General features: G+C 59.1%; 1 protein-coding gene across 6 annotated transcripts in view; it reads right to left on the bottom strand.

The window, feature by feature from the left end:
* Window positions 1-23,760, bottom strand: part of PTPRF (protein tyrosine phosphatase receptor type F) — an 87,737-nt gene that overhangs the window by 19,436 nt on the left and 44,541 nt on the right. For 4 of the 6 annotated variants that reach the window (XM_042950659.1, XM_042950663.1, XM_042950660.1 and 1 more), the window contains 9 exons: window positions 21,946-22,056; window positions 12,280-12,549; window positions 10,211-10,792; window positions 9,863-9,999; window positions 9,225-9,369; window positions 5,450-5,755; window positions 4,608-4,801; window positions 1,556-1,582; window positions 66-183 (listed from right to left, as the gene is read on the bottom strand). In XM_042950659.1, coding sequence (XP_042806593.1) covers window positions 66-183; window positions 1,556-1,582; window positions 4,608-4,801; window positions 5,450-5,755; window positions 9,225-9,369; window positions 9,863-9,999; window positions 10,211-10,792; window positions 12,280-12,549; window positions 21,946-22,056 — 1,890 coding nt within the window. The remainder of the gene's footprint in view (window positions 1-65; window positions 184-1,555; window positions 1,583-4,607; window positions 4,802-5,449; window positions 5,756-9,224; window positions 9,370-9,862; window positions 10,000-10,210; window positions 10,793-12,279; window positions 12,550-21,945; window positions 22,057-23,760) is intronic. The other 2 variants (XM_042950661.1, XM_042950664.1) reach the window with 1 other exon arrangement.

Below are 23,760 nucleotides of genomic sequence, written 5' to 3'. Positions count from 1 at the left end.
GCTGGGCTCTGGCGCTGCCCGCCCTGCCGCACCACCCTCGGCTATGTCCCCGACCCCGCACTCACCTGCCCCGGTCGTCGCCACAATTTTGGGCTTGCTGCGGGCACCATCCCCCTTGGTGGTGTAGGCGGCGACAGTAATGGAGTAGGTGGTCTCTGGGGTCAGGCCGCTGATGGTGGTTTCCTAAGAAGGAGGAGGGGCCCAGTCTCATCACAGAGGAGCCAGGAGGCCAGCCCGTGCCAGCCACCTGAGGACCTTCACCTGCAGGGAGCCTCCGGGGCACACAGGGCCAGAGGTCCCAGGGTGTGGGATGCTGGGCGATGCCGGACTCTGCTGGATGCGGGGCAGGCAGGTGGGATGTGTGCCCAGGAGGACCCCACCTGTCCCAGGAGCTGCACGCCTGGAGCAGACAGCTCACCCTTCCTTTCAGATTAGAACAAAGGGCTACACTGTTCCTCCACTCCACTGCGCTGCGAGTGACCCCTCAGGAGGTCTGTGTACACATGACACACAGGGCACAGAGCTCCGCACGCACGGGGCACCTTGCATGACTCTTGGCACGCACATGCACGCAGCCTACAGCTTCTCTTGTAGGAGGGCAAAGGGCTACCATAGTGCACGCGTGCACACACCACACCCACACCCACACCCACACCCACACCCACACCGACAAGCAAGGTGCAGCGGGCCAAGGTGCTGCCCTGCAGGACCCGGCCAGGACCCCATCTGGCCACATGTAGGAGTGGGCTCTGTGACTACCGAATGCCTTACAAATACGTTGTGAGAAGGGAAGAAAGATGAGGGAAGGAAGATGAATAGGACAGGAAACACCCACCCCAGGGAACGTACTTCCCCATTGTCCCCAGTGATACCTAAGAAGTCAGCCAGGGCAGTGTCTCCCAGCCTTGGCAGGCCCTGCCTACATGCCCATCTCCAGCCAAGGCATCCTTTCCAGACATGCGGAGAAACACCACAGGAGGCCAAGCCACGCCACACGGGGAGAGTGGGAAGAAGGGAGGGGACCACCGTGCAGTGGGAACAGAGCTGTCACCACCAACCCTGGTGTCCCTCCAGCTCTGAGTGGTAGGTGGGGCCCCCGCAGCCACCACCAACCCCTCGCAGACACCCTCCTGCCCCGGCTGGAGGGTGTCCCAGGGCTGGGGCTCCAGAACGCACCAATGCCGGAACCAGCTCCCCAGGTTTCCCTCCCAGCCTGGGCCCAGGAGCAGGTGATTTTTCACTCCAGGGATCAATAAGGCCTAATGATCAGGATCGGATTTAACTCCATCCCTGTCTGGCCAGAGCAGGGGCCAGGCCCTGGTCGATCACAAACACTGGCCCGAAATTGCTGCTCGACAGGCGAGAAGTAAGGATTAGAGGAAATGCCAATCGCTGCTCAGCTCGCCGCTTGAGTCTAAACGCCAATTTTCTCTGGAGGTGGCTGGTGGCCTGTGGATCTCGGCGGCTCAGGCTGGGGGGAAAGGCGGGGGAGGGGAGTGTCCCATGAGCCCAACCTGACCCAGGTCTCGCCCGCGCTCGCACACCTGTTACTTACATAGTCCTCGGACTCCTCTGGCCGCCACTGACCGCGGGAGGGAGAGAAAGGGAGACAGGATGTGAAGGACTCTTGCTGGAGGGGGCCCGGCCCAGCAGGGCAGAGGGAGGGCAAGGGCCTCTGAAATGCCCATGGGGGTAGCACCCCAAAACCACTCCCCATCTGGAGATCCCAGCCCATGCCGTAAGCCAGGGCCGAGGAGGGGAGGGAGACTAGGAAGCACACAGACTGAAGAGGGAGGGCTCCTGGGCACGGGAGGGACCAGAGAGCGCCACCTATAGGTGCTTTGAGGGAGAGGCTGCCAGACAAGGGGTGAAGAAACCCACTCCTTTGGGAGCAGGGCGACTGTATCCGAAGGTCCTGGCCTGCGGCTGTTGTCATGGTATGATTATTCAGCGTCTCCTTTCACTCTCAGTTGGGAGACAGATTATACAGTTTTCCCAGGCAGGAGGGTGTCCCAGGAATAGCGAGAGCTATACTGGGGTAGGGCGATGGGGGCAGGCTGGCCAGCAAGATGACAGAAGTGTGAATGCCAAGCTTGGAGTCTAGGCCCTTCCCCATAGGCACAGGGGGAACAGTCAGACCCCTATTCCTTCCTGAGGGTGCCTGAGATCTTATTATGGTAGCAAGGCATGGTTCAGGGCTGGCAATGTCGCTGTTTCTTGGTACGTTCTTTAGGCCGTGATGCATGTAGGTGGAGGGACTGAGATGTCTGCTCTGTGGTCTGGGGACACTGGAGGACTGAGGCTGGCTGGTGTCCAGCACAGCAAAGGGAGATGGCCCATGACATCTTCAGGCTAGAGCAACCAGAGGGTCCTCTGGCCCAACCACCCTTAAAGTGCTGGTCCAACCTCTGTCCACTGACTGCGGTCCCTCTTGTTCTGAGAAAATCTGTTGGAAAGGCCTTGCAAGGAGCATGGGACAGAATATGGCAGGAGGCCATCAACAGGTCCCTACTGGCCACGGACACTTTCAAAGGTATGGCTGGGCCCGCCTCTGCTCTAGGTTCCTTGTCTCGGAGCGGGGGTGGGGGGTGGGGGGGGGGGGGGGGTGGGGGGGGAGACTCTCGCTGTCCAAGCCAGGTCTGGGCAGGAAGGTCTTCACAACGCACCTCTCCCACGTTGGAGGCAGAGTGAGGGCAAAGAAGGAGAGACAAAGCAGATGAAGCACAACGGAGGGAGAGAAGACAGAAGGGAGCAGTGGGAAGGAGAGAGGAGAAGAGGGCGAGGCAGGCACAGGCAGTGAGAGGAGACACAGAGGGAGGAAAAACATCGAGTGAGAAACAGACAAACCCGACATGGAGACACACATAAAAGGAGACAGGTCTGGCTACACACTCGAGGGGGGCAGGACCCTCATGGTTTTTCCAGAACTGATGGGGACCCTGGGCTAAGCAGATGGTGATGTTGGGTGAAGACGGACAGGCTGTGGTGTCCCTGACAGGGTGGTCGGAGGACAGCTGGGCCCTGTGGCTGGGCTGGGGACCAGGCAGGCCCCTCCATCTTCAGTTGGCTTTCCTGGAGCTCGGGTTTACCCCCGTCATGATATGTTTGAAACCAGATGGACAGTGTCCCTCCTCCTGTAGCCCAGCTCCCTTCAAACCACTTGGAACCAGAAGGGGGCACCTGAAAGGGTGGCTCCAGAACCCCACTGGCTGCAGCTGTGCCGCTGGCCCTCTAGGATGGGAGGGGCTGGAGGGAGCCCATTCCGGGGATGTTTCTGGGTGGGTGTGTCTGTGGAGGCTCCAGGAGGAGTCCTCAACCTGCCCCAGGAATGCAGGCGGGTGCACATGTCCGCCTCCTCCACCCCCGTTCTCTCTCAGCACTGGGCAGGATGAGAGGAGGAAGAGGGCACCCTCTGGCCAGAGAAGAATTTGGCTTCAGAGTGCTAAGCTCAGCCGGAGGCAAGAAGGCCCCATCTGTCTGTGTGGGTGAGCCCACCCTGAGTACAGTAGGCAGAACATGGGGTCTGCACCTGCACTTCTGGGCCCAGCCCAGGTAGGGGTGAAAAGCTGGATGGGGAGGGCATGTGGGCTCTGAAGGGAATCTGGGCTCCTTCCCCCAGGGCTGCCTCAGTGCTGCCCACTGTAAACCCCCTCCCCAAGACCCTGATTCTGGATGGGGAGACCTCGAAAGCAGACCACACCACATGTTACGACTCTTCAGCAGAATCTTTTGGGAGGAAACTCGCCATAACAATTACAGCCCTTTCTAGGAGTTCAGAGTCCAGAGACTGGGTTTCTTACCCGAGCTCAGCCACCTATTTCCTGGGAAACTCTGGGCCATTCACATAACCTCCCAGTATCCCAGGTTCTTTACCTGAACAGCAAACCAGTGCTCAGAATACCCCAGGGACCTCACCCTAAGCTCACTGGTGAAACTGTTATCCCCTGGAGGACATTAGTGCACAGAGGAAGACAGGAGGCTGGCTGGCGGGCCCAGACCTTGAGCGTAAACACCAGGGGCCAAGCCATCCTCCTGAGGGCCAGGTGTAGAGCCACACCCAGCTGGACCATTCACAGAACTCTGCCATGGCCAAAGGCTGAGTTGGGGGAGATGACAGGAGGAGGGCTCTCCCTGCCCTGGCTGTGGGAGGAATGGCTGCCCAGCCCAGCACTGCTGAGGGGGGGAAGGCAAATCTCAAATCCCAGCCTAACTGACAGTGAATGTGCTTTCTGCAAAACACAAAGGAGGGCTTAGGGGGCTGAACCCCGGACAGGGGGTGACAATGGAAGCCGAGCTCTGTGCAGAGAGGGCTCCTCATTGCTAGTGCTGGTATCTGAGCCACAGAGGTGGCTGCCAGGCTGGGATAGTCACCGGGGCAGATGGGGCCGGCAGGGCCTGGGCTGGCGTAGGCAAGACGGAAGAGAGTGTTTCCTGGAACCCAGCCCTAACCTTCTGGTCTGAGCACCTCCCAAGCCTAATGCGGCAGGACACCTTGGTGTCTTAGTCCCGAGGGCAGGCAGGGGATGGGTCAAACCTGGGCTCCAAAGAGGTAGCAGAGCATGCTGGCCTCGTCCACCTTTCCACCCCACCGCCTCCCAGTGACACACCTGAGCCTCAGCCAGCATGACGTCCTGGATGATGGGTGGGCCACGGGGCTCGCCATTCTCCAGCCGCACGTAGGTGACCTGGTAGCCGCGGATCTGGCCATGCTGCTTGCTGGGGACGGGCAGCTTCCAAGAGACACGCACAGCAGTGGAGTTCAACGGTTCCACCTCCACCTTTCGCGGTGGCCCACTGGGCACTGGGGACCGGGAAGAGAAGAAAGTCAGGCCTGGTGGTACGGACCTTGGCTCGGGAGGGGGGGGGCACAGCACATTCCAGGGCCTTGCCTTTGCACCCCACTGCTCCAGTAAAGGCCCTCACAGAGTTTTTGTAGACTGTCTGTCCCTGCTGAGGACACAGGAGGGGTCCCTTCACCTAGCACAAGGAAGCCCTGCCGACCCCCTGGGCCCAGAGCTATCTCACTTGGTGGGGAGGGCAGTGGTGAGGCACCAGGCCTTTGGTCATCCTAAGGTGGGCACAACCTGTCCCATCTCCTCCTGGCACCCACATCATGCCAACATCTGGCCAAGAGTGAGTCTTGCTGGTTCTACTCTGAGCGTCTCTTGGACCAGTCTTCCCAGTCTCCACCTCCCAGATCTTAGGTGGGACTGCTTCTTCCATCTTAGCCTTTTAAGGCTCCAGCTGCCTTGGAGACCGCTGCAAAGGCTGGGATTTGGTCATGGGCTATCCCACAAGCTCTGTTTCCCCACTCTGGGCTATTAAGCCCCCACCAGGAAGAGGAGTCCTTCCCAGCTTGTGTGAGGCAGAGGCCCTGGGGTGCGCGGTGGGTGGTGTCTGGGAGGGGTGCCTCCCCTCCCCCGCCCCTCCCCTCGGTGCCAGCGCCTACCGTCCTCGTCCGTGCGCACTAGCACCGGGCTGCTCTCCGGGCCGGGGCCCACGTCCGTGTGTGCCCGCACCCACACCCGGTACTCCGTCCACTTCTCCAGGCCCACCAGGTCCCAGCTGGAGTGCTCGCGACTGATGCTCTCCACCACATGCCGCCCTCGGTCCTCGCCGTCCACTGCCTCGTAGGCCACCGAGTACTGGGTGATAACGCCGTTGCGGCTGTCGGCTGGCGGCGGGACCCAACTTACCCGGACCGTGGTGGAGCCCGTGCTCACACAGGTCACCTTCTGGGGAGGGGCGGAGGGGGCTGGGGAAGACAAATGGGGGGAAGCAGGCAGATGGAGGGTGGGGGTCACGGACACAGTGACGAGTCACAGAGGATGGGAAACTCACCCAGGCCGGCTAGTCCCTGAGTACAGAATGGCTAACCCAGGGCCCCTCCTAGGCAGGCTGCCACCGCTGTTGCCAGACAGCCTGGCTCCCTCTGGACCACAGGCTCTGCCTGTGTACACACACACACACACACACACACACACACACACACACACACCGTGTGTCCCACATACACATATGGTGTCTTTCGCACATATGGGGCTTTAACAGCACCTCACACACAAACAAGGTCTCTCCCACACATATGCTTTCTCTCACAAAACACACACAACTGCCAGATACACATGAGCGTGGGCCGGGACTCCCTGACCCCTTGCCCCCATCACACACACAACCACATATGGAGAACTCTAGCTGCTGTGCCCACAGCTCTTGTCAGGACCAGCAGCCCCAGTGGCTCTTCTGGCACAAGGTAGCTGTGGCCTGTGCCTTCTTGGACAGGGTGCCGGAGCCACAAGCAACCACAGAGACTGGAGGCCAGATGGGAAAGAGGCCAACGGCCTTGACTGAATTGGAGAAAGTGTGCCCTATGGAGGTGCTCGCACTCAACCAGTTCCTTGGAGTTAGGACACGGGGCTGTGCCTCCCTTATTCCCAGTGACGTTTCTAGACCTTGTTCCCACTGAGGAACCTAGTGCCACAGCATGGTTTCCTCACCGTCCAGAGTTCTGCTCCCACCCCTTGCCTGGGTGACTTCGGGAGTCCCCCTCCCGAGCCCCCGAGCCCCTCATCTCCAGGGCTTTCTCCTCCCCGGCACGGCTGTGGCCGTGCCCTTGATACTGCCAAGGCTCAGAATGGCCCTATCCCCCAAACCGTGGCCTCCGACATCCCCTTGCAGACCTTCCCCCTCCCCCAGCTCAGCTGCTCAAGGTCCCCAGCACTGTACTGGCTCTTCAGCGCCCCCAGGGACCTCCGCCCATTGACCTACCATTCTTTACCACCCTCAATACTGAGCTTAGACCCGGAGGTCCCACACCTCACCGCTCTTACATTCCCCTTCAACTCTCTCACCTACTTCTCTTCCCATGCTCTTGCCCGGCCTGTGCCAAGCCCTGGATGGATCCAACCCCTCTGCCCTCTTCCAGGCAGCCCTGGGACAGGTAGGTCACCTGCCCTGGAAGGCCGGCATCCTATGAGCACGTCCCCAGTGGCCTCACCCGGGCCTGCATGCTGCCTGTGGCCTCTGTCCTCTGCCCGGCTTGATTCACCGCTGTACACAGCATGCTTTCAACCTCCTCCATGCTCTAACCTTCAGCTCTCAGCACACAACTGTCTCCCACCTTGCAGAGAAGACCGAAGCCTCCCACCAGCAGCTCCCTCCATCTCTTGCTACCAAACCCACCCAACAATTGTAATCTCACTGAGCCGCCCTTGCTTCCCACACGGAGAGAGGTACGCCCTCCTGTCCAAGGCAGATCTCTCCCATCCATGCTCTGCCCCCTTCCCCAACCTCCTGAGCTTCCAAAATCCTTCTCTTTCCCAAATTTTTGACTTTTCTGAACAGACTCGTTCCTAGTAATGCTTAAATATGCTCAAAATCCTATCTTAAAAGACAAAACCCACACCGAGGACCACAACCCTCCTCTCCAGCTGCAGTGGTCCCTCCCTCCAGCTAAAGTCCTCACAGTCCTCAACCCAGTGGACACTCCAGTGTTCCTCTGGCTCTGGTCAAGCATCTGGTCTGCTTCTTCCAACCTCTAAGATGCTCCCCTCTCCTTAATTTCCTGCCACCTCTGGTCATCCTCCTCAGGGTCCCCCACCTCTAGCCCAACATCACCACTGACACGGCATAAGGCATCTCGGGCTGTGGTGCCTGCTTAGGTCCCACTTCCTACACTCTTCCCAGGTCCATACCTCAGAAGCAAGGAATCTGCCTGACACTTCCCTTTCCCTCAGCACCCCAAACCCAATCCATCACCAAGTCCCAGCCAGCTGGCATCCCAGGCAGCTCTCCAATCCACCACCACCTTATCTGAGCTGCCACCTTTTGCACAGACTACCACACAGCCCCCTACCTGGCCTTAGGCATCCTGCCGGGCTGTCCTGTGCACTCTTGCACAGCGGCCAGTCAGCCCTCCCACCTGTCCTCTGAACCTGAAGCCAGCTGCCATGGTCTGGTGGCTGCTCCAGCCACACTGGCCCCCTGCTCACCACTCACCACTTTAGGGCCTTTGCACCTGCTGACCCTCTGCCTAAGGCCTGTGTCACCCAAGGAAGCCCCTTTGGCCCTTCAGACCAGATGAAGCTCCCATCCCATCATCTGTCTCTTCCACAGCACTTAACACAAACATAATTAAGAGCTCATTTGGGTAACTGCAGGTTTAACATCTATCTGCCCCACTAGACCAGGATCCCCCCAGGTGGAGGCCACGTCAGGGTCACTGCCAGCCCCGCACCGTGCACGGGCGCAGCAGGAGCACAGCAGGTGCTCGCAGGATGGATCCATGAACACCAGGTCCCACATAGCTGCCCGACATCACTGGCACATTCACACACAGCCCCGTGTCACATGGACCGCCTCGCAGATGCTGCCGTGTCTAGGGTGAGCACCTGTGCTGCCTCAATGCCATGATCCTCTCCAGCCATACATCTGTGGCCCCCATTATCACACAGACCCTCATGGCCACTCCATCACAGGGCACGCCAGACACTCGTTGGACACACATGCAGGTGCTGTACAGTCAGGCGGTCAGACGGAGTCACACGCAGGCAGGAACACGGTAACACACAAAGCCACAAAGTGTAGTACAAATGGCCTCACAGACAGACCCACACGTGGAAGGTCACGTGGTCTTAAGGCAGGCACGTGGACACTCTCAGTCACAAAGTCTCATGCTCACAGATGTGTCCCTACATGTGGTTGGCCCGGTGTGATGACACAGCTCACACATCTTTCTCATGGTGGGGGGCACGGGGCAGGGAATGTAGGTGATGGGGGAGATGAGATGTGGGGACATGGAAAGGGAGGACAGCTGCCAAAGCGGGGGCGTGTCTGAGACTGGGCAAGCGTGGCCGTCCCACCAGTGGGAATGGCCTAGTCAGCCAGTGTGGCCAGCGCAGACAGGCTGGGGGTAGGGGGGGTGGGGGGGAAGAGGATGAGTCACAGACACAGAACTTACCTGGGTGGTCGTGGGGGGGGGGGGTGGCCTGGGAGAGGGAGGGGCGGGAGCAGGTGGGGTGTGGGGAGCAGCGCGGGCAGCAACCGCCCGGACGCAGACCAGTGGGAACTTACCTGTCCCTCTCTCGGGGTCCAGACCTGGAGCCCAGACAAGGGTCCAGTCCAGGGCCTGGCAGACCTGACCACCCGCCCTGGTCAAGGGAGAAGGGTGTGTATGTCTGTGTCCCTCCCAGCTACAGCAGGCAGTAGCCTCAGAAGACACTTACTGGACTGCGCTGTGCGGGCCTCAATGGTGGGGGTGAAGACGCCCACCCCCATCTCGGAACGGGCGGCCAGCTGGAAGTGGTACAGTGTGTCAGGCTTCAGGTCCTCTAGAGTGTAGGAGGAGGTGGGGTCGAAGGTCACCTTGTGCTGGAAGAGCAGGGAGCACTCACTGACCGTTCTGACCTCAAAGGTCACTCAGAGGCTGTTCCCCAACACGGGCTGCAGCTGACCCCTGCGGACCCACCGTGGCTCCAGGGCTGGCTCCACGTCACATGGCCACCTGGACCATATAAGGGACTCGGCCCAGCCCATGCCACGGACACCGCACAGACTACATGGCCACGAACACCTGGGACACGTGGCTCCAGTGGGGAACTTTAGGGCTCCGCCAGTGCCGTGTAAGCCACAGAACCCAAGAAACCCACGGACAGACCCAAGGACAGACTCTGCCCCCAGCAAAGGGGCAACAAAGACTATGGAACCTTATCAGCCATGTGAGCCCCAGAGCCCCAAGGAGAACCCTGGGGGCTGCGTCCGTACAACCACAAAATCCAGAAAGCCTGCCTGGGTGAGCCCACCACAGACTCTAAGGGATCAGGAGGAGCCCCCCTCCTTTCTCCTGTCCCCGCTGGGTACTCACCTGCTGGCCTTCATCCTCCGCGGCCCAGTACACCAGCTCATACTTGATGATCCGTTCCTGCGGGGGCAGCAGCCACGAGAGCTGGATCCTGGTGTCCGACTCTGCCTCCGCCTGGAAGTCCGCCGGCTGGGCAGGCACTGCAACGCCCCACGCCAGGCGCCGTGAACCTCACCGATCCCCTCGAGGGCAGGGGAAGACACCCTCGCACCCATGTCCTGCATCCCAAGTGACCACGCGTGTGTGGAATATGGGCCCCCAAGCCCACGGCCTGACAGAAGAGGCCTCGCCACAGCCTTGCCCACCCCAGCTCTGCTGTGGCCACCCAGCCAGCACGCTGCCCGCATTTACCTCCCTGCTGCGTCTTGACCTGGATGGTGGGGCTGGGTGGGCCGTCACCCACGGCAGTGAAGGCCAGCACGCGCAGGCTGTAGGTGATGCCAGGCAGCAGGCTGCCCACGGTGGTGAGGAGCCCGGCATCTGTGTTGTGCTTGTGCCAGGCGCTCAGGGGGCGGCGGGAATCGGGAGTGTAGTAGACGCGGTACCCTCGCACCAGGCCGTTGGGCTCCTCGGGCGGCTCCCACTGCACCAGCATGGTGCTGGCGCTCAGCATGCGTGCCTGCACACGGCGCGGGGGGCTGGAGGGCGCCTGCTCCCCTGTGCGTGCCCGCACTGCCTCGCTGGGTGGTCCTCGTCCGATGCTGTTCACCGCCAGCACGCGGAAGGCATATTCTGAGAAAGGGCTGAGGCCACCAATGCTGTAGCGGGTGGTGGCCACGCCATCCACCTCCTGGAAGGGGCCTTCCGCACCTGCTGCACGGTACTGGATGCCGTAGTAGGACACGGGCTCTGAGTTCCCAGAGTCCCAGGTGAGGGTGACGCTGGTGGCAGTTGTCTCTGTCACCACAAGGTCAATTGGAGGCTTCGGCAGAGCTGGGAAGAAAGTGAGAGGCTCAGGATGGCCTGAGGTCATGACTCCGGGAGCCAAGCCTGCCTTTGATGTTATCCAACCAGAATGTGGTTGACCCCCAGAACCCACCTTGAAGAACAGCTTGAAAAGTTCAAGGTGACCTCTAAGGGCACCTAGCAGGGGATGGTGACCACACCTGTCAGGGCCTCCAGGGACCTTTGGTAATCTAGTATCTACCCACGTTACTTCGAGAACTCACTAGATCCTCACCTAACAACCTAAGACGCAGAGGTGGCATGGCCTGACCAGGTCCCATGCACACAGGCTGGGAGGCTGAGGTCTGCCTCTGGGGCTTGCCTGCGCTCCCTGTGGGCACCTACGCGTGACTGGGGCTGGTGTTGGGGAGAGACACGCCTAAGGGAAAGGTCTGGATTTTAGAAAGTGTTGGGGCTTTGGGCCCCACACACCTGTGGCTTGGCTCAAACTGAAGGTAGAAAAGCCCCAGATCCACAGCCGACCATTTAACAAATAATTATCAAAAGCCTACTAAGTGCTGGGCACTGCGCTGGGGCTGAGGACACAGGTCACAGCCGCACCCCTGCCCTTGCGGAGTTTACACTCTAGGGTGAGTGGGAAGCACTGCGTCCATACTCATGATTCCGGTGCACACAAGGACAGCAGACAGCAGGGTGCTGAGCTGGGGACATCCACGAGGGCCTCACAGGGCTGAGACCTGGACTGGGGGAGAACCAGCATAGTGAGGGCTGGGTGAGCGCCCGGCAGAACTGAGTAGTGCCAGCAGAGCTGGGTGAGGGGAGTGAGGATCCCAGTGTTTACCCTAAAAGCAACAGGAAGCCACTGGAAGGCTGTTTTCTTAAAAGAGAGTGGTGAGAACCTGCTTCACATCTTCAAAAGATCACTTCAGTTGCCAAATGGAGGACAGCTCTGAGGGAGGAACGGAGGCAGGGAGCCTGGAGGAGTGTGCATATGCATGCCTATCCCAGGGAGCTGGTGGAGAGCCCACGCTCCCTTGGCCACTATTTCACCATATCCTTCCTGCCAGGGGGTTGGTAAACCTGAGGGTCTGGTGCCATGTAGTGGCTAGGGGGTCATACTGTAGCATCAGACTATAGCATCAGACCCCCAAGGGTTCAAGTCTCTGCTCTGTCATTTCCTCCCATGTGACCCTGCATCTCTGTTCCCTCACTTGTAAAACAGGAAGAGGGCCTACCTCCCAGCATAATACAAATGAAACAAAGTACTCTGTGCTTACCAGTGCAGTATCTGCCCACGGGAACTCAGTATCTGTTTGCTATTACTAACACTATGAATGACAGAAACTCCTCTCTCCACCAGTGAGGGCCAGGAGACCCCAGGAGAGGGCGATGACCCCTAGACCTCATCCATCCCCACAACAGCCATCCTCACCAGCTACGGGTGCTGGGACCTCCTGTCACCCTGTGCGACAGGGCGGGCCGCAGGCCACGGCAGGCATGCATGTGGCACTCACCTTTCACTGTGACCTGGGCTGTGGCTTCGATCATGCCCAGGGAGGAGATGGCCACGCAGGTGTAGTTGGCAGAGCGCACGACATTGCTGAGCTCCAGCACGTTGCGGCCAACAGGCATCTCATCCTCCTTGGTGAGCTCCTCAGCCCCCATCATCCACTTCACGTACGGCATAGGTGCGCCCACCGCAACGCAAGTCAGGTTCACGCTGCCACCTGGCATCACCTCTTGGCTGCTGGGAGGGATGGAGAAACGAGGAGCCACACGGCGCACTGTGGGAGGAGGGAGAGAGGTACTCACGGGCCGGGCAGGACACTCCGGAGGATGGAAGGGCAGGGGCCCCTCATCCAGGAAGCCCCGCTTGCCAGAGTCAAACCCACCTCAGAGACAGGTGGGGTAGAGTCCCTGGGCCCCAGCTTACCACCTCCCACCACCCCACTTTTGGGCTAGAAGTAACCCCCACACTCAGACCGGAACATAAGAGATTCCGCAACCAAGCTCCCACTTTACAGCCTAGGAGACTGAGGCCCAGAAAAGTCCTTTCTGCCCAGGGTCACACAGGGACTCAGTGCAAGGTTCGGGCCTCAGGTCTACACTGAGGGCCTAGTCAGGGCCACATCCCAGGTTGCCTTCCAGTGCCTGCCCCCACCTGCTCTTGACCCTCTCCAGAGGGGCTAACTGGGGCACCAGTGAGAGAAGTCCAGGCACCTGAGGGTGGAGGACCTCAGAGCATGGCTGGGGCAGGGGAGAGGGTCTGCCCAGGAGTGACACGGCCACCTTCTCTGGAGTCACTGCCTCCACCTCCAGGCTGTGACCCGAGGTGAGAGATGAGGGCAAGGGGCATGACCACTTGCCAGGACCTCAACCAGGCTCAAGACACAGCCTGGGAACCCAAGGGGAAGAGCTGCCCCTCAGAAGGGGCTGGGCAAGGGGTCAGGGCAGGCCAGGGACGTGGTCCGCGGGCAGGATGGGCATGACGATGGCAGTAACACGATGAGGGCGCCGAACAGACGGCTTTCTGCGCCAATGAACAAGGGTCTCAAGAGGGAGGGTAGCTGTGCCTGGCCACGACCTCTGGTCTTGGGCTTTCCAGGCCAGAAGCTGTTCTGAGCTTCTCAGGCCAAGTTGTAGCCTGGAACCCCCCCCTGAAAGTTGGAAGCTGGGCACAGACATTTGGAACATGCAGAAGGGGGGAAGGCAGGCAAGACCTAGCCATGGGCAGGCATGCGTGGCATGCTGACGGGTCATGCAGCTGGTGGGCAGGGGCACCCCTACAGACAGTGCTGGAGAAGGCAGGCAGCGAGGCTAAGGAACCAAAAGGTGGCACCGAGAGTGCGTGCGGGTCTCCGAGGACCCTTGCTGGGGAGCCAGGGCATGCAAAGGACCCATGCTGTCACATCAGGAGCACCTCCACCATAGGTTCCAGACTCTGCTGCTCAGACAGCCTAAACCACAGAATCAGAGCTGGAAGGGACCGCAGAAACCACCTGGTCCCATCTCTGACCTCACTGCACAGGGGTCAAGCTGCAGCCCAGAGACTAGACACCCAACAAATCACCAGGTCCTGTTGGCGCGTGGCTAAAGTATCTTTCAAACCCACTAAATTTCTTTCCAGACCCAGAGGCCACTGCCCCCACCAAAGTCTCGGCCACGGTGGCTTCCTCCAGACCCCTCCACAAACAGCACAGTTCTGCTCACATTACTTCTCTGTTAAAACACCTGCATGGCTCCTCAGGCCACATGACCAGACCCCACCTCACTCAGCTCCTGCCCCAACTCTGTCCACACCGCCTCACTCCGAGACCTCTAGGCAGAACCCCCAAGAAAGCCACGTGTGACTGGCATCATGGGCTGAGTCTACTTCCCTCTGTGTCCCCAGGCTCACTTGGGATCTCAATGTGTCTCATGGACATCTAGTGTTCTGTCTTCTAGAATTGGCCTCCTCATCTTCTTTAGGGGAACTGCCTCTCCTCCCATTCTTGCTACATGGGGCATGTGACCCAGATCGGGTTAACGAGATATATAGCCTTTGGACTTCTGCAAAAACTATTAGAACAGCTTTCTTTCTGTACTGCCGTGGCTAACCTTAGAGGGACTGGGGACCACCTTTTGTAACACTTGGAAGAACACACTTGAGAACAAAGAAGTCAATTGAGGAGAACAGAGCTAAGAGACACACCAGAGCCTGATCAAACTGTTTAAATATCTGGATCCAGCCCTGCCTGACACCAAATTTCTACCTCTACATATTTGAGTTTGGTTAAGACAAGAATCTCCTTGTTTTGCTTAAGCCAATTAAGTAGGTTTCTGTCACTTGTCCCAAAGCTGGGAGTCCACATGGAACAATGACAACATGTCACAGGTAGAGAGTTCTGCATGGCAGAGAATAGTTGGATCCTGGGCACAGCTGGCAGGAGGGACCCACAAGAGCACCCTTTGAGCACTCACTCCCTCGAATGATACCAGAGTGAGACTGGGATGCACAGAGAGAAACACTGCCCAGCCTGGTGCTGTGGGCCCTCCCTGAGCTCCGGGGTTGGGCCTGGGGGGCTGGCAGTGGGAGGAGAGGTACGGGCAGGCAGGTCTATTTGCAGACCAGGCCCAGGCTTGCCGACGAAGGAAGGGGTCCAGCACAGTCCTGGCTTGGGCGGACAGGCACAGGGGAACAGTCTTAACTGATCAGGTCTTTATTCTCAGCCCATGTCCTCCTCATTCATGGGCACCGAAAGAAGCTCGGGGAAGGGAAACCACTCTTGAATATCTATTACGTGCTGAAGGCTTCCTTGCTAGAGATGCTATCACCTCCCAATTACAGACAAGAGAACCGACTTAAGACTGATCCTTCTAAGTGCCATGCCCGAATTTACGTATTACCAGGAGATCGTCTGTGTGATGAAAAGCTCACACCCTTTTGAGCCCTGGCTGATAAGTCTTAAAAAAGACAACTGGGAGGCTCTAGGGAGAAGCTTCTGGACAGCCAGGGCTGGCAGAAGATATTCTCCAGTTGGCAGAATGATGGGATTTGGATGGGGCACCTGGGTGGCTCAGTCGTTTGGGTGTCCGACTTCAGCTCAGGTCATGATCTCACGGCTTGTGAATTTGAGCCCCGTGTCAGGCTCTGTGCTGACAGCTCAGAGCCTGGAGCCTGCTTTGGATTCCATGTCTCTCTCTCTCTGCCCCATTCCCCCTCACACTCTGTCTCTCTCAAGAATAAACAAACAAACATACAAAAGAAGGATGGGACTTGGAAAGCCTGTGCCAGGGGACACCATGGCTGCAAGCTTGACCCTGGTCAGTGGTGGAATCTTGGGGCCTGATTAGTCCCGGGACATAAAAACAAAGAGCCCCAGGGAAAGGACGTAGGTCCTTGGCCAATAAACCTTGGGTCCCGACCTAAGCAGTATAGAAAGCAGTGTAGAAAGTACAGGACTGTACTCCAAATAGTCCTGGGAGGACAAGGTCTTCTGTTCCACTGTCAGGAAGTGGAGGCCCTTCAGAATAAACGTTGAGAATAGTTTTGTTTTCCCTTGTATTTTTCCCCTCCTACCTGCAGGTGGAAGACAGAACATTGTGGGGACTAAGGATGAGCTCAGATGTGACCCTTAGGATCATCCCTAGCACCCGGACAAGGGTCTCAAGCCCAGAGGCTGCTAGGGATGCACCCTTGACTTTGCCGGAGCACCGGGCTTCGGGCACACACAAGGAGCTCTGGAGCGAGACTTCCCAAAGCTCAGGCTCATCTTCACTGCAGTGTGAGGGAGGTTAGGGTATGTCTGCAGAGGGAGGGTGGGGGCAAGAGAGGTAAGAGGTGGCCTCCTGGGATCCCGAGTGCCAGTGGGGCCCTGCACCCTGGACCTGCCTGGACAGCCACCCCCGCCCTAACAGCCAGGAGTAGCCGGCGCCTCCCTGCAGCAGCCCCATGGTCACTCCTCCCACCGTCCCAGACACAAGGCCTCCAAAAGGGGCAGAACTTGCCCTGGACTCAGTCTATTGACAGAGCAACAGCAGGGAAGAAAAAAGCCAGAGCCAGGAAAAATGCACTTAGGTCTAATCTTGGGCTCCAACAATGCCGGTCTATTACTGTTCCCCGTGCATCTTTACTGCTGACATTTTATAGACAATTTCCAAAACAGGGCTCTGCCATGTCTGGATTATATTTCAGCTGTAACTTTTAAGTCTAATTATTTGCGCTGACAACCCCCTATAACAGGGCGGTGTGGCGCCCGGAGGCATCAGCATTCAGTGGAGTGACAGCCTAATCGCAGGGGGAGGCAGCCCCGCAATCTGCATTCACTCACAGAAATTTCTCTGATGAAAATAACACAACATTAAGGAGGGGATGAGGGGCAGGATCCACTGTATCAAGATAAAATAACTCTTTAATAAATAACCTTGTGGCTGCCGCAGAGCAGTAATTAAATGCCGGCGCACTCGGCACACAGTTTTAAGTAAAGCTGGAAAAATGTAAGATGTAATTATCAGCGCCAAACAAATTACCAGCCCGGCAAACCCCCCTGGAATATTTAGAAACTCATTTCTGCTTTCCCGTTAAATATTTGTATACGTGCTTATTTTTGGTGGGACCACAGAGGGGGAGACAGAAAAGGAATGTGGGACCAGGATGGTGGGGGAATGGGTGTAGGGGGAGGCGGCTGCAGGCAGGCTGGGCTGTCTGCTGATGACTGCTTTCTGGACGCCCCGGCAGATCCGCCTGGTCAGCGAAATGGTGTAACCGAAATGCCCCAGAGCTCAGGAGCGCATATGGACGGATGCTCAGGGCTGATATCTGAGCTGGGGCCTCAGCCCTCCTCCCGCCTGACTCTCTTCTCCCTCACGGAGGAAAGGGGACCAAGTGGCCTGAGTCTGCTCCCTGGGGCTCAGCCTAAAGCCCAGTGGACAGGTGAGTCTCCTCTGACCACTGAGATCATGTGACACAGGAATGAGTGCCAGCCTCTGCTGCTGGCCCCAAGGCTAGCAGTAGAGGTCTGGCCCTGAGGGTGGGGCTGAGAACAGAGCCCCATGTGAGAATGTTCTGGAATGGGCTGGAGCAGGGTCTCTGCGGAGCCCTTCCCAACCTGTGGCTGGGCCGGGGCCTCTTCTGGCTCCCACGTGGGCCTTACCAAGTTGCAGTCAACTGTTTGGTCAGGTGTGAGCTCCCTGAATCTGAATGCTCAGCGCCCAGCACAGGCCTGAGGAAACACCAGAGGGCTGGGAGGGCCTTGGCAAAGGGCCTGGGGCAGGTGGGAAGATCTTCATTCAGCTCTGGTTGGAAAGGGGGAAAAGACAAGAGTGTAGATTTCCTTCGGCCCAAGATGATGCCACCCACCTGTGCCATGGACACCAAACTTCACGAGGCCCATCGGGGCTTGGTGGGAACCTCAAGGTCAGGGCAGACCCGCAGGACTTTGTGGGGTGAGCTCATTCTACATTAGCCTTTTCCCTTCGTCTTTCCAGTGGCTGCAGCTGAGCTCGGGCAAAGGTGGAGTTTAGGTGATACGGTTGTGGAGAAAGGCCCCACAGGCACACGTAAGGCTCTACTGCTCTCAGCTCCCCCAACCACTCCTGAGCCCCACCTGGAACAGAGAGCTGGCCTGGCCCAGGCACAAAGGGGGGCACAGTTTCGTGTCATGCACCATGCCTGCCTGACCGCCCCAGCAGGGGAGCCCAGCTAAGGGGACATGCAGCACGTGGCACATCAGGGACCCAAGCGGCACAAACATGCAGGGCAGGGGGCCAGCCCGCCCACCCCTGGTCCTGCCGGCCTGCCGGCCCAAACAGCAGAGAGCGGAGCCCGACTGGCGGGCAGGCCTGGCTGGAGCGAGCCTGAGGGAGCTGACCGAGCCCTCTGGGCCGTACTGACGGGAGCATCCCATCGACGGGCGAACTGCAGATGGATAAGAAGTGAAAAGGACCAACCTTCTCGCTGATCTGAGAGATGAGAGTTTGGGTTGATGGCAGAGTGCGATGAGGATGAGGAGGGAATAAAAAAAAGACAAGGAGAAACACAGAGAGAGTAAAAACAGGCCAACCTTCAACTGCCCACACAGCACGGAAACAAGACAAGACTCTTGTGCCCCACGCACACGCACGTGCACGCAGGTGCACGCGGACCACGCCGCTCACGAAAGACTCAGGACTCATGGAGGACATGGTGGACAGGGCTGGGTCCCACTGGCAGGCGCTGGGGCGCCAAGGGTGGAACAGGGCGGGGTGAAAGGGGAGCACAGGCGGGTCCCCATGCCTCACACACACCCCACGGCTCGACAGACCCAGTGAGCTGGGCTCTGGGGTCGGGGCCCACCCAGCCCACAAACGCACCAAGGCACACGGGCTGCTAGATTCCCACCACCTTCAGGAAGCCCCACACTGCACAGCACCAGCTTGAGGAGCTGGTATGGACACCTATGGGGAGAAAGGCTGTAGAGACACTGCCCCGTTGAGACTCAGCTGTGGCCAGCGGCCAGCTCCCTGAAGAGAAGGGGGAAGGTTGGGCGTGGCCACACCCTGGCCCCTGGCAGCTCTGTGTCCTGAGAGCTGGAGGAGAGAAACGCTGTGGATGGAAGGAGAGTGTGAGTCACTCGGAGACAAAGACGTATGGTGACACAGAAAGGCTGGTCCACCCAGCCTGCCTGGGCCCGCTGGACTGTGGGTGGAGCTGTGGGCAACCGTGAGCAAAGGCACGTGTAACTGGATGACGCATCCCCAACAGCTATCTCGACAGCAGCAGGGGTCACTGGCCACCAAGCACTTCCCATGTGCCTGCCACTGTGCCGGGAGCTTCACACATGCTGTCCCATTAAATGCAGCGGCTGCAGGGGCTCAGACAGAGAGCAGAGCCCTGAGAGTTTAGAGGACAGAGGAGATGCGAGGCACCGAAAACAAATCCAAGGAGGAGATGTGGCCTCGAGCCCAGTGGACACAGCGGGAGAAGAGAGATGGAGGGAGGTGAATGCTGGCAGGGAGGCCGTCTATCTACTGTAGTGGTTCCCAGCAGGTAGGGTCCCCCCAGGCGACACTGGGCAAGGTCTGGAGAAGTTGTGGATTGTCATGGCTAGGGGGTACTGCTGGCATCTAGGGGGCCAGAGGTGCTGCTAGACATCATACAATGTCCAGGATAGCCCCACATAACTGAGTCACGCAGCTGCAAGTATCGACTATGCTGAGGTTGAGAAACCTGGGCTAGAGTCCACACCAACCCGGATGCCGAGGCTCCCGACAGCTGGAGCCCACTGGCCTGGAGGGGCCCCAGGTGCCTGCGCTGGAAGGAGACCTCACAGCCGCTCTGCTGGCAGCAGGCAGGCATTGGGGGATTTCTCCATGGGCGGTGCACTCGCAAGCAGGGTTCAGGATAGAGCTGGTGGCCAGCACAGGAGAGGCAGTCTCAGAGGAGCTGGGGCTGATGGGCCCTCTGCACTGCTGGGGGTGGAAAGCAGGGGCTTTGCCAGGACAGAGATGAGGAGCAGTGGGGACATGGGAAGCAAAAGTCCTAGGAGCAGGTTTTCCAGGTCTCATTACAAGTCCTGGGGCTACAGGGCAAATTGCTGTTGACCAAATAGGGCAGGTACAGGTTCAGGTGGGGCCTGGGTATAAGTCAGGTCTTGGGGACAGAAACTTAGGGCTGAACCTTACATATCAGGGCCCACAGGAACATGTGTGTGAGGGAGGAAAAGACAGAGCCAGGCTGGACGGCCTGCGTTAGGGTCCCTGGCAAGTGGGGCTGAACTAAAGAAACTCCCACACTCCCTGCCCCAAAGACTTTGTGGGTATTGGTCAGAAAGGTGATTTAGGAAGACTTGGTGGGAAGGGGGGATGGACCATGGCAGGGTCCTGCCTGAGGACCTTGTGTGGCTGGAGGTAAGAGTTCCCTGGTTAGTGCCCGGCTGGCAGCTACGGTGGCTGAGCTCTCCTCATCTCCAAAGAGACCCACCGCCTCGCCTCAGGGATGAGGCCAGTGTGACGGTGACTTCAGGGACTACCACCCAGTCAAGATAACAATGCAGGGTCCATCACCTATGTCTGGGCCTTTTCCTGCTTCAGTAGGACCTCCTGCAGATCTGCTCCAGGAAATGTGCCCATAGGACCAGCCCATACCCAGGCAGCAAGGGTTTCTCAGTGGCTCTGCCGGGCCTCTCCTCTCCCTGATGCAGCCACTCTGGACCCGATGATCTTTTGGAAGAAGTGTTCAGTCAGGACCGCAGAGCACTTGGAATGGACAGTCCAGGTGGGAGGAGGCACCTAGGGCTGTTCCAGCTGCTCCTCTCTAGGAGGGGACTTGTCAGACCCCTTGTGTGCCAGTCAGAAGCTCTGGCTGCAGCCGTGTGGGGAAGGGCTGTGCACCTCACAACTCCACTCTCTTGGCCTTGTGGGTGGCTCTCAGGCGCCTGGCCTCTCTGCTCTGATGATGTTAAGATAGGTCCTGGGTCCACTTAGGCGTGCCTTGATGAGGACACCTGACAAGGGGGCTGAGTGGGAACCTCCCACCCCACACCCCCAACTCTGATGAAGATAGTTCCATGGTCTCTGAAGCACAATTTGCCTGTCACCCAGTGGGCTGGCAGGCTGGGCCTCTTGGGAACCTGTGCCCTAACACAGAGCAGCTCCTCCATAACTATATGGTTGAAGGCCTGATTTTCCCTGCCCTGTCTATGTGGCCCCAAAGAGTGGGACAGGCCATTGACAGGGCCTGGGCAGACAGGCAGATGACCCCCTCAAGAAGCGGCCCTAAGCACTTAGCATGATGAAGTCATCGCTGCAAGGAAGCCGTGTCCACTTTCCTTTTCAAATCCCCTGAGTAGAGACAGTTTCACTTGTAATGATGTCCATCTGTGCGGGAGGGCTAAGTGAGGGGATGTGGGAGGAGAAGCAGGGTCCCTGCTGGGCACTGTGCACACCAGACCCTGGGTGTCCTCAAGAAGGAGCAGGTGGCCGGCTTTGGTCACCCTTGGGCTGTGAGCAGAGCAGACACTGGACACTCCAAAACAGTCCCCAAGCTCTCTCTGCTGGGTATCTGGACTTGTGAAAATGCACGATCCATTAAGTCCCAGCAAGGAACACCTGAAACACAGTAGGTGCTCACCTACAGGGGCTCACAACTACCTCAGACTGACACTCTCTACAAGAGTCCTGGCTGGTGACAGAGCACAGCCGGCTCTTCCTCCAGGAAGGCCCTGGGCAGACCTGGCCTCCAGAGGGGCAGGTTCACCTGGCCTGGAGGTCCCCCCGCCCCCCCTCGCCTCCCGCCGGCTGGGGTAGGCAGGACAGACTCGAGGAATACTGGGCCGGTATGCCCATGTTTACACACAATCATGTATGCTCGCCTGTGCACACACACACACACACACTGACATTGAGAAGTCTGCTTGGAAGGCTCGAGACTCCCGTGGGGCTCTGGGCCCACGTGGCAGGACCTACAAGAGATACAAATGCTCCCAAGAGCGGCTGCCTCCCAGAGGGCCTGCAGAGAAGGAAGGAAAAGTAGCAGTAGACATGGGGAGTCTGCCCAGTGGGAGCACTGTGACGGCTGTTCTTGCTGCGGCAGAAAGAGGTAGGAAAGGAGAGACTGGGCCCACGGCAGCCCCCACCATCCACACCAAGGGCTCCGGACAACGTGCCCAGCAGGGCCAGTTCAGCTCCGCAGAGACAGGGCTGGGCTCTGCCTGCATCCTTACCTCGCACATACAGGTTGGCGGGGGCCGAGTAGCGTGTGCCTTTAGAGTTGGTCGCCACACACTCGTACTTGCCTTGGTCCGACTCCTCACTGCTCTCAATCTGCAAGGCACCTGTGGGGACACAGCGACAGAGGTCAGGCCTGGAACACGGGGAGGGGGCTTGTGTTGATGACATGTTGCAAAAATCGGGGCCACGCCTGGGCACCAGTGTTGCTTCCAGGAAGCTCTGCCTGATGAGCCCACTGGCCTCCCGGCTGGAAGCAAGGGTCACACTCTGGAACACAATCCTGCTTGTCCTGCCCTGCAGTCTAGTAGGGCCTGTGGGCTGGGCCAGGGGCTCCATCACACCCCCTACCGCCCTGGAGTGTCCAGCACTACAGCCTGTTTGCCAGGGAGCATCCCCATTAGTGCTCCCAGACCTACCGGGCCTGCCAGGCAACGCGGAGCCAGGCATAGGTGGGAGCAGCCTGTATACCTGGGGGCCTGGGAGCTGCAAGCATGCAACGGCTCTCACTGGGCAAGAGCCTGAGAATCCGCCGCCCGCCAGAAGTCCGCGGGAAGGAAGGGGCTTGCTCTGGGGGCCTGGTGCCCTGCTCGCAGCACCCATCCTCTCCTCCCACCCCATCCCCACCCCACTGGCCCCACCCATTCCGGCTCCTCTCCTCAGCCTGGTCCTGCTAAAGTGCTTCGACCCACCACGGCTGCTGCATAATTCAGGAGGCTAATGGAGGCTGTAGCTCCCACTCGGGCCAGTGCCCTGAGGGGCTGCTCCGGCCGCAGACGGACAGACAGGAGCCAGGATTCGGGGGGGAGGGGGGGAGAGGCGGGCAGCTGAAAAGGACCCTCACAGAGGTCCAGTTGTGGCAGGTACAGGTAGGGGAGCCCAAGGCAGGGGGCAGGTGGCAGGTGTAACCACTTGACTTGGCCACCCCCCAGCTCTGGCAGTAAACACTGGAAAAACACCGTTCATGAGCGCACACCAGAAAGCTGTCTGTGACAGTAACACCCCGAGGCACAGGCAACACCCCCTCCCTGGAACAAACCGACAGACAATCAAACCCACACAGGACAGCCCAATGGACACTTAACCCCATAGCACACAACCTGACAGAAAACCGCCGCCTGCATGGAACAGCCAGGGTGACCCTGACAGTCCCACCCTTCCCAGGGGAGGCTGGTTGATGGTCACCACACCCACACAGGACACAGACAGAACCTGTGGGACCCCACCTGACTGGACTGGTCAGGGGCCACAGGAAGAGTTCCACATCACACTCTAGTGGCCCAGCCCCCAGGGGAGGACCCCCACGGGTCCTGGCTGCAGCCTCTTCACTGCCTGACACCCCTCTCCCACCACCCAGGCCCAGGGCAGCAGGAGGGGCCCTGAATATGCAGGGGGCTGGGCGCTGGAGGTGGGGGAAGAGCCTGCGAAGGCTCAACCCCGATGCAGGACAAAGGGCTGGCCTGCTCCCTGGTCCTAGCCTCAGCCCTCCCCACTGGGCGTCAGGCAGCACGAGCATGAGGGCCCAGCGCACGTGCCAAATACCCATCTCCTCTCCTCCAAGAACAGCCCTGTCGGGCACTCAACAGGTCATGTGTATGGGATGGATGGACGTTGTTACAGAAAATGTTCATTTGAGCAGGTGGGGTCAGCCCCTGGCTAGTGGTGGGGTAGGGGTGGGGGTGCTGCACTGGGTCGGCTCAGCTGGGGAGGGAGGGGAGACACAGTGGCTGGTGCCACAGGCAGGGACAAGAAGTAGTGCCTGGGTGGGACCCCTGCTGGGGGAGGAGGCTCCCCTCCCCCCCCTCCCCCCC

The sequence above is a fragment of the Panthera leo genome, chromosome C1 (assembly GCF_018350215.1).
Source record: "Panthera leo isolate Ple1 chromosome C1, P.leo_Ple1_pat1.1, whole genome shotgun sequence".
NCBI lineage: Eukaryota > Metazoa > Chordata > Mammalia > Carnivora > Felidae > Panthera > Panthera leo.
This window is presented reverse-complemented; position numbering and strand designations above follow the sequence as displayed.